This window comes from Sphaerodactylus townsendi, linkage group LG16 (genome assembly GCF_021028975.2).
Source record: "Sphaerodactylus townsendi isolate TG3544 linkage group LG16, MPM_Stown_v2.3, whole genome shotgun sequence".
NCBI lineage: Eukaryota > Metazoa > Chordata > Lepidosauria > Squamata > Sphaerodactylidae > Sphaerodactylus > Sphaerodactylus townsendi.
The window spans coordinates 17,969,296-17,986,254 of record NC_059440.1 but is presented as its reverse complement, the minus strand read 5'-3'; the positions used below and the strand labels follow the sequence as shown (position 1 = coordinate 17,986,254).

Below are 16,959 nucleotides of genomic sequence, written 5' to 3'. Positions count from 1 at the left end.
AATCAAGAGCATCAGGTTTCCTGTTTCCAACCAAATATCAAAAGAGCTGATCAGTTATCACTCAATATATGTTTCCTTACAAGTTAAGAAGGTTTGACGTTTAATGTTGTTGCAGTTACCCCTGTCTCAGGGTTAGACTCTGTGGCTTTTCTTCCCTAGGTTATGTACCAGCTATCCGCAAAAGCTCCTCGTTCCTGTCTGGATCGCTGACAAGGAGCTGGAGAACGTGGCTTCCTTTCGGTCTTGGAAGCGGATTCCAGTGGTTGTGTACAGGTATTGAAACATCTACAGTAAAGAGCACAAATTCAGGAACAGTGGAACAGGATGCGTTGATGGAGTTGCTGCAATGTGTAGACCTTTTCAGGACTTATTTCTTGAGGGGCTCGATCTGTTACTCACGCCCAACTCCGTCCACTTTTTCTTGCACTGCAGAACTTCAGTGAGATGTTAATTCTTTATTTTGTCCACCAAGAATAGGTCGGAAAGTCCCAGCTTTTAACCAGGGAAATTAAATTTAGGTTAGGAACTTAAAAAAAAGAGTTGAGAACTGGAACAATATGCCAAGGAAAGCTAGAAGACTGTCTTTCCTTGGAGATTCCCAAAATAAAATGGTATGAGTGCCTATCAGATGCCTTATTTTTCATTTTCTTGTCAATCTGTTGACCAAAATCAGACCTAAAAGCGCCTCAAGGTCTTCACACAGCTGTAGAGTATCCTGCGTTTGGAGAGATTGTCTGATTGACTTTTAACTGGTTGGGCAAGACCATAGCTTGGTCACAGTGTCTGCCAATTGCATTGTTATCATGTGCATTTTCAGGAGGGAAATTAAAAGAAGCAGGTCCCACCTTCCATGTCTGGAAAGGCTGAAAACTCCTGGTCTTTGAGTTCATGGCCATGACTGTGATTATGAACTTGACCTTAGAACCTCTATTGCTGTTCACCAAAGTTTTGAACAAAGTTCCTTACATACAGGGCCATTGTAGGACTGAGTTCTCGGTAGTATTCGCTAACTTCTTGTACAGAATCTGCGTACCTCAGAACATTTTATTTCAATAACTTATTTCACTAACTGTTACTGTGGAAGCAAAATATAGAGACCCCCCTCCCCCAGTAAAGACATTTTATAATATTTTCCCCCAAGATCCTGGAAAACGCAGGGATATTTTTTCTTTTCTCCTACCCTCACTTTGTCAGCTGGAAAATCCATGCTAACTGATGGTCTCTGGTGGAGTCTAAGTTTGCTATCATGTCAGAATCCTGTGATTTGACCTGCCGGTCTCACATAAACCAGCTTGTATTGTTTGTGCATTGCCTAGAGGCCTGTCTGTTTTAAAAGTCGTGATTTGATTTTTCGAGCGAAGAAAATGAAGTCATGTAATGACTGGCTTTTGGAGCAGGGCCCTGGATTCAAGATCTAGATGAGCCTGCTTTCCATTTCAGACACCTGCGCAACGGGGCAGTGATTGCACGCTGCAGCCAGCCCGAAATCAGCTGGTGGGGTTGGCGCAATGCGGACGATGAGTACCTGGTGACCTCCATTGCCAAAGCCTGTGCCTTGAACCCTGGCCAGAGGGTGGCTGGGGGGACTCCACATTCTGGGCTTAGCGATGGGAACGAGGCTTGCGACGCAGGGTTTGGTAAGTGAGATGGGCTTTGTTCTCCTCCTCCTTGTTTACTTCAGGGCTGCATTTTCCTGGCAGAATTTGGTCCCTTTGCTGAGTAATGTTGACTCTGGTTCCTTTTTGCTGAGTAATGTTGACTCTGGTTCCTTTCTAGCCGCTTTGAGTCCCAGTGATAAGGAGAAAAGTGGGATATAAACATTTTAAATAAAAACTGTTAACAGTGGCTTGTTGCTGTTAACAATGGCATCCTTTCTAAGTCAATCCCATGTGCCGAGACAAGGCTGCTTCTCCCCAGTCCTTCATAAATCATCCCCTAAATTCCAAATCACCTTGATCCACAAGCACTAGCAGCTGATACACTATCAGAAGGTTGTAACAGAGAAAATATCTTCATGTATGTTCCTAGGGGACCACAGTTGTACTGAGGGAGATTTCTTCTTGCTCTTGAAAGAGAAGACAACAGGTGGGGAATTAAAAATTTTCCCAGTTCTGCCTTAAACTTGCTGAAATCGGAATAACAGTGCTGGGAGCACAATGAGAACTTTATTGTCAAAAATTGTTAATTGCCAGTTTATGACTATTACAGTTACACCATCATCTGAATTTCTAACTTGCGATAATATTCCTTCGCAGTTGTTTGCTCCTGTAATCATTCAAGTTGCTCTTTGTTGGATCTTTTACAGTTGAGCAGAGCCGTAGCGTGTGTGCCCTGCGCCCTATCACGCCCCCATCACGCCCTAGAAGGCCCCCGCCATGCCCCCGCACTGCCGTGCGTCCAGTGCAAGATGTCCCCCGTCCCCTAGGCGCTTCACCACTGCAGTTGAGCTTCTTTGCTGTAGAGCACCAGTTCTCAAGGCTAAAACTGGTTATTGGTATTGTAGATGTGGTCTTACCAGGGGCCTAATGCATTCAGTGTAGTGATATGATTGCAGAGAGCAATGGCTGCTGTTGAATGCTATCTGTTATTCCCAACAGAAACAGGAAAGTATTGGGTTCCTTTTGCATGTCACTGTTAAGGCAACGTCCGGAAGGCTCCAGTGAAGCTGGAAATAGCAAAGAAGGAAAAAAAGACTTCTGTTATCTGATCTTAGGTCCCCATTCCAACAGTGAAAATATTTGGTCTGTTTCGTTTCCCTTCATTCATTCTACGTTTACCAATTCAGTTGGTGAGCGGGCTGTTCTAGTCACCCCACACTCCTCACTCCTGTGTTTCCTTCAGCTTTTCTCTTGAATTGGATGTTGCAGGGCAGATTTTGTAGTGTTGGCACTCAGTCAAGGGATGGGATGATTCAGACTTCTTTCTTTGCAGATTCATCACTGACGGCGGGTACAAGTGTGGAGAATTCAGCAACGCCGCAAAAGCTGTTGATCTTAGATGCCCGGTCCTATACCGCGGCTGTTGCCAACAGAGCCAAGGGAGGAGGCTGTGAGTGCGAAGGTACAGACTTCATTGGGCGCCATAACCCTCCTTGGACCCCAAAGGGGTGGGGGCAGGAGCAGGAGCTCAGCCACTTCACTCTAGCATCCCCACCCTGCATCTTCCTGCCTTTTTGGGCTCCCTGATTTAGGGATCTGAGGGTTCATAAAGGGCGCCTTGCGCTATTTGTGATTGGATGAAGAGGTTCCACAAGGCGTCCTTTTGGGAAACTTAGCCACTGCTTTTCATAAAGAAGTTATGCACTTATGTACCACTTATGCACTATACGTCCTGTTGTTTCTTTGTGACCGAGTTGGTTTTAACACAGGACCTGTCCGCTGACTTGTGGCTAAGTTCCTGGTGTGAAATGCTCTCTCTGATGCTCAAGGCTGGCAACCAGCTGACCTTTCCACCCATGTTGTGTTTCAGAGTATTATCCAAACTGTGAGGTGGTGTTCATGGGCATGGCCAACATCCATTCCATCCGAAACAGCTTCCAGTACTTGCGGGCAGTTTGCAGTCAGATGCCGGATCCCAGCAAGTAAGTACCAGACCTTTCCAGCCACATTCCCGGTTTACTATGGACTGGTAACTTTGCTTCCAGGTCAGGGGGTCAAGATGGGACTACAGTGGGCATTCCTTCCTGCTGCCAGAACTTAGAAAATGGGGATCTTAATATAAATGAAGACCCATCCTGCTGGAGAGGGTTCCTGTGCTTTAAGCTTTGGACAGATATAAATATATTTATGTTTCAGAAATACATCTAAAGGTTGGAATACGATGAAGCCTTGAAAAGTTATGAGTGGCACAAAGGGATTATACAGGGAGATAATTACTGATAGGCAGTAGAGTTGAAACAGAGAAAATGCATTTTTAAAAAACATACATGGAATGTACTGCCACAAGATATGGCTGCTAGCTTTTGGTGGCTTTAGAGCCACAGGAGAGCCAGCGTGGTGCAGTGGTTAAGAGCAGGTGCACTCTAATCTGGAAAAACGGGTTTGATTCCCTGTTCTGCCACTTAAGCTGTGGAGGCTTATCTGGGGAACCAGATTAGCTTGTGCACTCCAACACATGCCAGCTGGGTGACCTTGGACTAGTCACGGTTCATTGGAGCTCTCTCAGCCTCACCCACCTCACAGGGTGTTTGTTGTGGGGGGAAGGGAAAGGAGATTGTCAGCTTCTTTGAATCTTCTTACAGGAGAGAAAGGGGGCTATAAATCCAAACTCTTGGAGAAATTCCCAAGAGACCACTGGTTTGTGATCAGCAATGGTGGCTAAATGGAACCTTTGTGAGAGGGGACTATTACCTGCATGCCTTGCTTTTAGAAGAAGAAGGGTGTGGATTTATATCCTTCTTTTCTCAACCATAAGGACACTCAAAGCAGCTTACAAATTTCTTCCCTTTCTCTCCCCACCACAGACGCCTTAAGAGCTAGATGGAGTTGAAAGAGTTAGGAGTGAATTGTGACTCGCCCAAGGTCACCTAGCAGTCTTCATGTGTAGGAGCAGGGTAAAGCCCAGATTCACCAGATTAGAGTCCGCTGCTCATGCAAAGGAGTAGGGAATCAAACCCGGTTCTCCAGATTTGAACCCATTGCTCTTAACCTCTACACTAATCTGGCTTACAGGGACATCTAACTGGCTACTGCTGGAAGCAGGAAGTTGAAATACATTGATCGTTAGTCTGACCCACCAAGCATCTTTTTAGTTTCAGAATGGCTTTTTCCACCCCTTTTCCCTAGACAGTCAGTGTGACATTCATATAATTTCCTTCCTTTTTATCCACACAACAAACCCTGAGGCTATGACTGACTCAAGGTTACCCATTTGAATGTAATAGCTGTTCAAGGGTTTGAATCTAGTTTTCACTGGCCCAGTTCTGCCGGTCTGCCTCTTGTGCCACGTGCTACTTCGCAGATTCGTTGAAGGCTGATCTGGCTCTTTTCTCTACTGCTGTTTTACCTGACTTCTCTCACTCAGTCCTTTTCATTCCTTTTCAAATGCATTCTGCCTCTCCCATGTGCATTTGGTTGATCATTTCCCTCTCGGCATCTGTCTTTCTTCTTCTTGGCCCATCGACCTTCTTTCCACTGGCTGCCGTGGAAGTGTTTTTTCCTACCTTCTTGAGGGCTAGTAGTTTAAAGAGCTGAAAAGGAGTTTTCTGTGTAGTGTTAGGCTCGTTGTGTTTTGTAAACTTGTTGGTTGCTGCAATTGAAATTATTACATTTAGGAATGTTTACTCTTTTAAGACAATCCAAGAACCATATGTGTTTTCTTTTCTCCCTGAAAAAAAGAAAATGAAAGCAGTGTTTTCGGTAGCCCTGAGTACAAACATTTCTGTACAGTTGACTTTCCCACCTACAGTTGGCTCTGGAATCCTCTTTTTCTATATATGATGGTTTCAGTGACTCCTTATGTCAGTCACAGATTTAATGTTCTCCCTTTCACATGTGTACCTTTTCCAGCTGGCTGTCAGCTCTCGAGAGCACCAAATGGCTGCAGCACCTCTCCGTCATGCTGAAGGCGGCTGTGTTGGTCTCGAACGCTGTAGACCGGGAAGGACGCCCTGTGCTAGTCCATTGCTCAGATGGCTGGGACAGAACTCCCCAGATTGTTGCCCTGGCAAAGATTCTGCTGGACCCTTACTACAGGACGATGGAGGTGAAGGGCCACTGTCATATGGGATTGGGCTGGCGGTTTTAAAGAAACGCTAACTGTGCGCATGTGAATTTAGCCCAGGGGTCCCCAATTTTGTTGGGTTTTGAACACTTTTACATTTTTGAAAACAGGATTTGAGAGCTACAGTAAACCAGCTGCCGTGCGTTGGGACCAACGACAAAATGGTTGGCATGTAGACTGGGCCTAGTGAGAAAGCATTGGGAGGTTCAAGTCAAGTGTCCTTCTATAATGGAAGCTGCTGTTTCCAAGTGTGAACTGCCTAGAGACAAGAAGATGGTTCCTCTCAGGGTCTCCTAAAACATTTCCTACGCTAGCAATGAGGAGGAACGCTGATTATGGATTCTTCACTTTGAGTTGATGGGTGTCAGGAAACACATAGGCTGGTACCCATGGGTACCTCGTTGGAGATCCCTGGTATATGTATTGTCGAAGGCTTTCACAGCCAGAATCACTTGGGCGCTGTGTGGTTTTCGGACTGTATAGCCGTGTTCTAGCAGCATTCTCTCCATTCTGCTAGAACACAGCCATACAGCCCGGAAACCACACAGCACCCAATCCCTGGTATAGTTTTCCTTGTTTGTAGATAGCAAAGTGATGTTTTTGGACCCCCTTGGTACCTCCCAGGTTCCTTGTCCCTTTAGATGTCATCTACGCTGGCTGATTTAACAGGACCTAATCGTAGGCATTGAATGTTCATATTCTGGCCAAACCCTGTATCTTTCTGTAAAGCTGGAATGACCATGTGTTTCATTTTGGATTTCTAGCTGATCAAGCAGCAGGCCACGTGCTTTCTTGTAGACTTTGGGTGGCTTGTCAAGTTTATTGTTTCGGCAAAAACCTCTAACCCCTGACAGACAATAGGGAGAACAGGGGAGGGAAAGAAGACAAGGATGACAAAGAGGAAATAGAAGGATGGGTGTCAGCAGAGGCAGTTATACACGTGTAGTTGCAGCCGAGGTGAGGACCGAGGGGTTGGGCCAAAGACCTTGCAGAAAGGTTGGGTTTTGAAGAGATTTGAAGGTCTAGAGGTGGCATTTTGCATTGTCAGGGAGGAAATTACTTATAGGAGGATGCAAGGGAGAATGGGCAGAATGGAGGAATGGCATTAAAAAGCCAAGGGCCTTGTGGTGGCTGAATTGGCAGAATGGAGGAGATGGACAAAGATATAATGAGAAGCGGGACTGAAAAATGGAACATGACTATGGAGAGATAAGGAGAGGTAAGGAGAAGGCAAATTATGCTGGTTGTAGAAGAGTAGGGGGGGGTCACTAAAGCAATTTGAGAAGAGGGGTTTTATAATCTGAACAGTGGAAGAGACACATCTAAAGAAACACTAAGGCCTTCTGTTATGGCATGTCCAGAGGGATCGGTGCGCTGAAATTTTTACTCTCCTTTTGCTGGCAGGGTTTCCAGGTGTTGGTTGAATCAGACTGGCTGGATTTTGGTCACAAGTTTGGGGATCGCTGCGGCCATCAAGAAAAGGCAGAAGATCAGAACGAGCAGTGCCCTGTGTTTCTGCAGTGGCTCGATTCAGTGCACCAATTGCTCAAGCAATTCCCCTGCCTTTTTGAATTCAATGAAGCTTTCTTGGTAAGAGCAAGCCGGCATTGAGGCTGGCTTTTTAGTGGGAGACATGGTTTGGCATTTAAGTGCTCCCTTTGAAGACCTCACCTTGTCTGTTGCTGTGATTGTGGTGACATTAATGCTCTATTGTGGTGACATTAATGCTCTGCAACGGTTTGCTTTCCCCTTGATCGATGAGCTCAGCTTTTATCTCCTCACAGCCAATCTCTCGTGTTCCTAGATGGGCCTCTGTTGGTTATGTGGAATAAAGACGCCATCCTTCCCAGAGCAGATTTTTCTGAAATCCACAGGCTCTTCGGAGGCCTTGGGTTCTCTGTCAGCCGAAAGATGGCAACAACAAAACTGTTGGGTCTGGGATCAAAATTTGAAAAAGACTTCACTGTAAGACATTTCAGTTGAATTGGTAAGAGAGAACAGGATTTGCACTTGTCACTAGCTATTTGACAAGAGTCCAAGGGTGTATGCTGCACATTCTTCTCTTTTCTTATATTACTTGCACTCAGCAGCGTGCTAGGCCAGTAATTGGTTGCAGGTTTGGATCATGGTCTGGAGCTGTAATAGCATAGCGACTCAAGGAAAGAAGCGTGGTCAGTTCCCCCCTTCAGCTCTCACCTCTGCCATGAACTCAGCAGGTAGCCTTAGGCGAGCCTCTTCCTAGCCAATCCCCTCTTAATCATCAGTGAAACGTTTATGTAAAAATTTGGCGGAATAGGCGATTAACTCACAGTTGACTCCCGGGGACCCTGCAGGGTTTTCAAGGCAAGAGACATTTGGAGGTCGTTTGCCATTGCCTGCCTCCACATAGGCTGAGAGAGCCTGAGAGAACCGTGACTGGCCCAAGGTTACCCAGCAGGCTTCATGCGGAGGAGCAGGGGAACAAACCCAGTTCTCCAGATTAGAGTTTGCCACTCTTTACTGCACTGCATTGGCTCATAAAATGGAATAAAAACACTGGCCTACTTTTCTGAGCTGATGTGAGGATTACGACATTATCATGAGGCTGAATCACTGAACAGTGAAAAATCCTCAGTGTTTTATATTTTGCATGAATTCTGATGAAAATTGATAATCCCACCAGCTTCCAAAGTAATCATTCATCGCTCTTGCATTTGTTTAGTTTATTGGGTACCCGCTGTGTTCAGAGGCTTGTGCGTTTTTAACCCAGAAGGTTAAAAAAAAGAAGCGGTCTTGAAGACTCCTATGGGAGTTGGATCAAAGCCCTGATTTCTCTCGATTCTGCAGGTGAAACTGGTTCAACATACGTACTCCTGCCTTTATGGGACCTTCCTTGGAAACAGCCCCTGCGAGCGAGAGATGCACAACATTGCCAAGCGCACCTGCTCCGTGTGGTCCCTCCTGAGAGCCGGCAACAAGAATTTCCACAATCTGCTTTACATGCCTGGAAGTGAGCAGGTGAGTGGGGGAACCTCCCCCCCCACCCCCCCAAGGGAAGAAGGCTTAGAGCAGGGGGAGTTTTTCTGTTCTGTTGCTGAGTCTGTTCTCCTCCCATGGCAGGTGCTGCACCCAGTGTGCCATGTGCGTGCACTGCACCTCTGGACAGCAGTGTATCTCCCAGCGTCCTCTCCGTGTCCCCTCGGAGAAGAGGGCATGGACCTTTACTTGCCTTCTGGATCCCAATGTCAGGAATTTAGCAGCAGATCTCTTGACAGGTAGGAGAAAGTGAGCCCAGTTCTTTCAGTCTTGTCAGTCACGATTCTAGAGATACCTGCTTGCACTGTTCAATTGGGCCTGTGTCTAAAGTGCTCCCCACATTTCTTCCAGCTCTTTCCCCAGTTTCAGCTGGGCCCTTGTGAGAGAAAACCCTGGTGGGTGGTGTTTATGTTGTTGTCGTATTTGTCATATACAGCTCATTTGAATGTAAGATAGGAAAGAATTCTTCAATGTGCATAATGAATACGTGGCATTTTTCAAAGAATGTTTTGGACAGTGGGCTTTGCCAGACACGTTTTGAGATGGACAAGCCCATTATATGGGCTGAATGCCTGTCCAGTGATAGCTCAGGTTTTTCTGTTCATCGTGAGACAAATGGTCTTAATTGTAGACATGCTGACCGTTCGCAGCTGGGGAAAAGGGTCTCTAGATAATATTAGGCTTTTGCAGCTATGAAATAGAGAGGTTTGGATTTATACTCTGTCGTTCTCTCCTATAAGGAGACTCAACAAACTCCTTCCCTTCCGCTCCTCACAACAGACACCTTGTGAGGTAGATGGGGCTGAGACAGTTCTGAACACACTGTGACTAGCCCAAGGTCACCCAGCAGGCTTTGTGTGTAGGACCTGGGAAACAAACCCAGTTCATCAGATAAGAGTCTGCTGCTCATGTAGAGGAGTGGAGAATCAAACCTGGTTTTCCAGATTAGAGTCTACTACTCCTAACCCCTTCATCACACTGGCTGCACTTAGGACCACTCTGTTCTGCTGTGTGGGCTGTGAAGAGTTACTTTGAGACCAGGAACCAGCTAGCACGACTCCTTCAAAAGTGTGACATTGGTCACCCAGTGTAGGCTCCATGGGGGCCTTCTTAGGTGATAAGTGTTCATTCTGTGATACCTTGCCTATATCTTGCGGTTTTAGGTTACCAAAGACCAGATCCATGGATGACCTGCTCTCAGCCTGTGATCCTGGCAGCCTGCTGACCCGCACGTCGAGTGATCCAAATCTTAACAACCACTGTCAAGATGTCAGGGTAGGCCTGGAGCCCAGACATCCTAATGCTGAGGAGGCAGCGGCAGGCAACGAGAGTGCAGGAGAGGAGCCGTCTCAGGTGCCCGAGCAGCAGGACCTCCATCCTCCACAGATGGCTGGGAGTTGCTGCTCTGGCAGTCACAAAATCGATCAGCCTCGTGTGCAGCAGGATAACGGGGAGACACAGAAATTGAATAGGATCTCTCCAGAGATGGTAACAGTGAACGAAGCGAGTCCAGCAGCGACGGAAGGCACCTGCCCGACACAAAGTGCTTTGGGGCGAAAGAAACCTTTGGCGGATTTGGTCAGAACAGAGGAGCAATTGGAACAATCTCCCTGCAGCAATGTGAAAGGTGTTGGCATGGAATCCAATGGCGCTTGGGACGTTGTGGAACCTTCCATCCAGCCTTCGGCATGTTCTCCCACGTGGAACCCCTCAGTCCCCAGTGTCCCAAAACAGGATGCTCCAGGGGGCCAAAAGGAGGAGGATGGCAAAAGCAGTTGTGTGAGGCATGGAGAAGAAGGCAGCCAAATGGGGAAAGCTCTTCCAGAGTGGTGGCGGAAAGGAATTTCACAGAGCCAGACCAGCGAATTCTCTCTTTTAGGAGCCAACTGGGACAGTTTTCAGGGACTGGGGACTTCACTGCCTGGGGGTGATGTGGGTCCTCGGCGGCTCTTCTCCTATGGCTGCTGTAACAAAAGGCTGAGCAGCAGGCCCTTCTGGACATCCGGATTGTGTCTTAGTGGCCAGTGGCCTTTGAAAGAAGGTGCAAAGCCCCCAACTTGCTCAGGCCCTTCTGGCGCACACTGCACAGGCCTTGCTGCAAAATCTGGCCGGCTGTGGCTCCCCTGCCACCTGAAACAGGCCCTCGGCACCAAGCACGTGCCTCCAAACAGCCCTTCCCCAGTCTCTCCTCTCTACCTAGACGACGACGGGCTCCCCTTCCCCACGGATGTGATCCAGCACAGGTTACGGCAGATCGAAGCCACCTACAAGCAGGAGGTTGAGCAGCTGCGCAGGCAGGTGCGAGAGCTGCAGATCAGATTGGACATCCGCCATTGCTACGCACCTCCAGCCGAACCGCAGATGGACTATGAAGATGACTTTGTAAGTGACGACCCCATGGGGCACTTCCTGGGGTTTACCCACCCCAGCTTAGCAAAGGCTCATAGAATCATAGATGGAATGGACCAAAGGGCTTATAAACCTTCACATGCACTCATGCCCCAAAGGGTGGAATTATTTGTCCATCATCCACCCCTGCTTACTTATACTTCATTTTTATCCTTATTTTCAGCCACAAATTGCCTCCAGAGTGGCCAACAGCACTTAAAAGCCAATACAAATATCAGCAAATCCAAATCCAAAACCTTTATTAGGCATAAAACCGGTGTGTGTCAAGAATTCCAAATACAATAAGGAGATCATTATTGCGCAACTTGCAGTACACAGAGTAAAAATATAGCAACAGCTTCAGAGATTTCAACATTAGAGTTATTTAGAAGCTTAGCCATTTTTATTTTATCAGAAAGGACCATAAATCCTGTTGGTAATACAGTTCTCAAATCAGTTCTGATGTTGTTGTATTCAAATATCAGCAAAAAATCTCAAATGCTGCGAGTAAAGGTTTTCAGCACAGCCCGGGGACAGGCACAAAAAAGAGGGTGCTGGGCTGCAGCTCCCCACTTCCCTGTGATGGCAGTTGTTCACTGGAGGGATGGGACTGCTCAGTTGCAGCTGGGCCCAGGCATGACGGGAGGGTGTGCAGCTGCTGAGTCTTCCCCCTCTGCTGGCGACAAGCTCTGCATCACAATCCAGGATAAAGCAGGTTTCCTGCAGAGCAGACAGGCATATAGGTTGTCAGGTTTCCGTTCCTTCCTTCTCCCTGTTCCTCCTGTTTGTGGACATTTTTTAAAAAAATTTCCCTCCTTCTCCACGTGCCTGTTTTCCAAAACACTTGCTGGCGTTTTTTGCTCCCTCCCACTCTTCTGTTCTGTTGCTTGGAGAAGAGTCTTTCCTAGTTGGGTATTGGGGAAACTGAGGGCCACATTATGTGCTTGACTTTTCAAGAAACTAGGTCCAGGTTCCTTGGAACTGTATAGCCGCTGCAGAAAATGACTCTTAAAATATAAATGAGAGGCTTGACAGGCTTGCGATTCAGCTGCAGGAGGAGGGCTCTTGCCGCCCCCCCCCCCCCCGCCAAGTATTTCCTCACGACAAAACAGTGCTGTGAGGAAAGTTATTTCTCCATTTATGCTGCTATATGTGAATGGAATATTCCACACGGAGCAGCAAATCCCACACACACACACAAACTGTTTCCATGTGGGGAAAACACCTGGGGAGGAAGACGGGAGACATCCCGCCTCCAGCATTGACATTTGGAGCCTTTTTAGGCTCGCCTTTAAAAAAAAAAATTATCAGAGTTGCTGTGTGGCTGCAGGATACCCGAGTTGGTTTCAGGTCCCCTGGACACTAGTCTTCGAAAATCTGAATGCGTGGTTAGGTTCTGCAGCTCAAAACGTGCAACATGTAACCAGGTAGCAAAATGGCTGTTTTCACCTTCCTTGCAGACCTGTCTCAAGGAATCTGATGGCAGTGAAAATGAGGATTTCTACTCTGACCACAGTGAAGATTGCCTGTCGGAAGCGAGCTGGGAGCCAGTTGATAAAAGGGAAACTGAGGTGCATCATTTATTTCCTTGGCATAACCATCAGTGATCCTGGAGAATGAGTGGTATTTTCGGGGTAGCTATTATAGCATTTTATAGGAGTAGGATGGGTGAGAGGCAGGATGATACACTGTAGGATAAGCTTAGTATTTCCAAAAATACCCATCCTACTCCTATTTCTGTTTACCCACCTCTCCTCAAAGCATGTTGCAACAGATTGTCTTTCCCTTTGCTGCCTTTCACAAGAACAATCCTCCACTTCTGGGGAATAGGTCCTACCCATTCCAGTATTGTTTCTCTGGCAGTGGTCAGGATGCACAAAGAATTTCATCAAGCCTGACCTTGATATTTACTCCAGAGAATAGTGGTTCTCTTTCCAACTTATTTCCAGATGCTTGAAAATGTTCATCTTGTTTTTTCTCTCTTGATGAAACATTCCTCCTGCATCTCATCCTTTTCCACTTCCATCATCTTTGTACTGCTCCCGTCTGAATTCTTTCCCGGTCCTTAAACATCCTTTTGAAAACCAAAGTACTTGCACCAAAGAATTCGAAATGAGCTTTTAAACTGATATAGTCAGAACACTGATTAATCTAAGGGACAAAACCAAAATAGGCCTTAATGTGATGGTGGTTCCTTTGCAGGTCACGCGCTGGGTTCCAGACCACATGGCCTCACACTGCTTTAACTGTGATTGTGAGTTCTGGCTGGCCAAACGCAGACACCACTGCAGGTAACACTCGACCGTTTTTTTACTTCTCTTTGTTTCATGTGGTTCTTTCCTCCCTTGATAATTGGATCCCAAATATTTATTGGGGAGTAGAGTAAATGGAAGTATTCCATGAATGTTTTCTGTTGGTGGAGGAATTAGTAGTCCATGGCATCTCCTTGTAATTGCATTTGGCCAAAAACAACAACAACCACCCTGAGAAACAACAATGACCAGTCTAATTGTTGACTGTTTGTAGATTCTTAGGGTTGAGTTATGTGGTGTTTCCCATTTAATGCAAGCAAAAAGTAGACCTGTTCAAACCGGTTGAAAACACATCACCATTTTAAATGAAATTGTTTTTTAGAAACGTATATCCTGTCATCTCTTACTCAAGGCAGTTGTATCTTTTGGCGTTAGAAATACTATTTACATACTGTTCTCTGTTGTTGCATATTTACAGTTGAACCTTGGATTTCTGGGGGGAAAATGGGACCACGTATGTCTCTTGAGCAACAATTATTAAACTATGATAGAATATAGTTAAGAGAGCCCTTTGGGAGAATAATACAATACAATACCATAATCAAAGACCAAGACAAGATATTGGGTGTATGTACAATATGGATATAGCCAATACGTATCAAGGGAGTATATGGAGATGACATTAGGGTGGGTGAGGTTAGTCAAAAGAAGATTGCTAAGGTAGTTGGCTGAGGTAACTTGTAGAGAGAAAATAAATACAGGTTACAAGAGGGCAAAAAGATGGGAGAGAAGCTTAATTGTATGAGAGAGAAAAAATAGTGGGGTTGAGATGGAAATGCTGGAGGACAAAGCAGGAGCAGCAGAGTGAGGGAAGAAGAAGAGTTTTGGATTTATATCTCACCTTTCTCCTGTAAGGAGACTCAAGGTGGCTTACAAGCTCCTTTCCCTTCCTCCTCCTCCCACAACAGACACCTGGTGAGGTAGGTGGGGCTGAGAAAGAACTGGGACTAGCCCAAGGTCACCCAGCAGGAGTGTAGGAGTTCAGGAACATCTGGTTCACCAGAAAAGCCTCCGCCACTCAGGTGGAAGAGCAGGGAATCGAATCCGGTTCTCCAGATTAGAATCCACCTGCTCTTAACCACTACACCATGCTGGCCCTCAATGACAGCCACTCTTCTTCCATTCCTACCTGCAGGCAAACTTAAGTACATCGCATTGGTGAGGAACTGTATTGATTCATTCTGGACTCCACTGTCCCCAAGGCAGGTTCATTCCTTAGGTCTAAGGGACTGCAGGAGAACAGAACACACAATATCAGCAGATCCACCCCTGAGCCAACAGTGGGCAAACTCAGCCTCCTCTCTTAAGGCCAGATCTTCCACGTGCTGGCCTGATTTTGCCCAGGCTTAACTTTGACCTTCTCGATCTTGTATCCTTTGCCCAGGAACTGCGGGAATGTGTTCTGTGCTGGCTGCTGCCACCTGAAGCTGCCCATTCCTGATCAGCAGCTCTACGATCCGGTCCTCGTCTGCAACTCCTGCTACGATCACATCCAGGTGTCCCGTGCCAGGGAGCTGATGAGCCAGCATCTGAAGAAGCCCATAGCCACAGCTTCGAGCTGAACGCCAGAAGAGGGAGCCTGTCCAAGCCTGGCCTTTTCAACTTGCAGACTGGAAGGGAAGGGCTGCCTCTGCTGCAGCTGGGGAGGTCGGTAACGCAGCACTTGATCACCGAGCCTTGTATGCACTGTTGGTGATTTTTTCCCCACTTGGTGCCCCATGTATTGGAGATGAGGAAATTGGATTAAAGAGTGATGATATGGCTCACATCCTGGTACTGTGCATGGTCTGAAGACCTGAGGCTGAATCGGAGACCCCGGTGTCTTTCTTCGGAGGGTTGGCAAGTGATGTGGTGCAGGTGCTGCCTTGTTCCCCAAAGCAATAGGAAGGCATGATCAGAATAAGACCCTCTCCGCCCCACCTCACAAAGGCAGGCAGGCTGAATTGTGCAAGAAAGAAGGCAGCCTCAGGGTGGTCTGTCTGCAGGAGAGCTCTGGCTGCAATAGTCATATTTCAGTAGTGTTTGGCTCGCCAACCGCTGCCCTGGAGGGCTGAAGGCCGGCACTAATACCAAAAGCAGGAGGGAAGGGACTCCCTTATCGAGTGGAGTGTCTCTCTGCACATTCCCTGTCTCCTTTCAGGGAACAGACTCCTTGCCCTAGCAGCTGGGCTGTTGTATGTGAAAAGCAGAGTCAAGGTTGGCTTGCTGCTGTCCTGCCCCACCCCGCTGTGGGGGTCAGGCACCTGTTTTCAGCCTGGTGTTTTCACAGGAGCAACACCATGCGCCTCCCTGGATCCGCGCCACCGGGTGTGTTCTCCCCTCCTTGATGCTGCATTTGTGTCTCCCTATTTCTTGTTGCTCTTTATCCTGAAAACCTGATGCCTGGAGGACAGGCAGACTACGTGGTTTTCTTTTCCTCCTGGAACGTGCTGTTTAGTGTGCTTGAGGGTTTCAGTCCAAAATGCTGCTAATGTTATTTCTCTGCACTTAAAACTGTAGTCTGGAAAATAAATCGGAGGGGGGGGGCAGGGCGGGGGGATGCCAATAATTAATGGGAGAGAGAGAACACTGGCTAACGGGGACCCTTTCCCTGTTCCTGTCACTCAAGGTGCAAGGGGCAGTAAAAAGACCATCACTGCAAGAATGTTCTTCGCTAAACTCCTCGTTTGGAAATAGGTCTCCTGAGCTCTGGCTGCTCGCTTCTGGGGACTTCCACTTCCATCAAAACAAGTATCCATCGGCACTTTCAGAAAGGGGAGAGAAATTCTGCTGACATTTCCCCCAATTTTCATGAGCAGGGCCCATGTCATTTTTATCTGTAGTTTGGGAATGTAGAAGAAACAGGGTGGTGAGATTTCTTTTTCCTAGTTAATCCAAAGGTCCTTAGACCCTCCATGTTGGAAGCACGTGCAAGGCCTCTTATCTGAGTAGGAACTCGAAAACGCTCTCCTCTCCGTGACCAAACTTGAATTTATGCCGGCATCTCACCCTATGCTGGGTTTTTTAATTGTCAGCAGATTCCGTGTTTCTCTCTACTACTTCACGACCTTTCACATTTCAGCCTGCTTTGGTCTTGAGCCTAAAAGCCAGTATTGTCCTCTTGACACTGGATCTCCCCTTGAATTGCCCCATGGCCCCTTTCAGGGAGCAAGTCACTACTTCTTGCTAAAAGGTGGGATCTCTTTAAGTTGCCACACTCTGAACTTTATCTGTACAAAAGTGTATATGTGTGAAAGAAGGAGGGTTCAGATCTGGTTCCATTTTCAGCTCATTTGCACAAACTGCAACAGCAAAAACCTGGAGAGAAAAAGAGAGGGGGGGGGAAAGAAGTCAGCCATGGTTAATCAGAACTCCTTTCAGCTCTCATGAATTTGTGTCACTGTCTCCAGGCGAAAAAACAAACCCACCCTCCAGAATCAGATCAATAGCTTTGTGACAAAACTATGTGCTGTAAGAAATTCAATACAGTTGAATAAAATCTCTATATTAGTGCTGCTTTGTTGAGATGTATTATTGAGTTGTG

At 46.9% G+C, this 16,959-nt stretch overlaps 1 protein-coding gene across 5 annotated transcripts in view; it reads left to right on the top strand.

Moving 5' to 3' along the window:
- MTMR4 (myotubularin related protein 4) overlaps positions 1-16,927 on the top strand; it is a 49,440-nt gene extending 32,513 nt beyond the window's left edge. For all 5 annotated transcript variants that reach the window (XM_048518886.1, XM_048518887.1, XM_048518889.1 and 2 more), the window contains 12 exons: positions 160-273; positions 1,441-1,637; positions 2,932-3,060; positions 3,469-3,580; positions 5,508-5,703; positions 7,126-7,311; positions 8,548-8,718; positions 8,821-8,975; positions 9,900-11,118; positions 12,585-12,695; positions 13,327-13,415; positions 14,821-16,927. In XM_048518886.1, coding sequence (XP_048374843.1) covers positions 160-273; positions 1,441-1,637; positions 2,932-3,060; positions 3,469-3,580; positions 5,508-5,703; positions 7,126-7,311; positions 8,548-8,718; positions 8,821-8,975; positions 9,900-11,118; positions 12,585-12,695; positions 13,327-13,415; positions 14,821-14,998 — 2,857 coding nt within the window. In that variant the 3' untranslated portion in view covers positions 14,999-16,927. The remainder of the gene's footprint in view (positions 1-159; positions 274-1,440; positions 1,638-2,931; positions 3,061-3,468; positions 3,581-5,507; positions 5,704-7,125; positions 7,312-8,547; positions 8,719-8,820; positions 8,976-9,899; positions 11,119-12,584; positions 12,696-13,326; positions 13,416-14,820) is intronic.
- Positions 16,928-16,959: the final 32 nt, after the last annotated feature.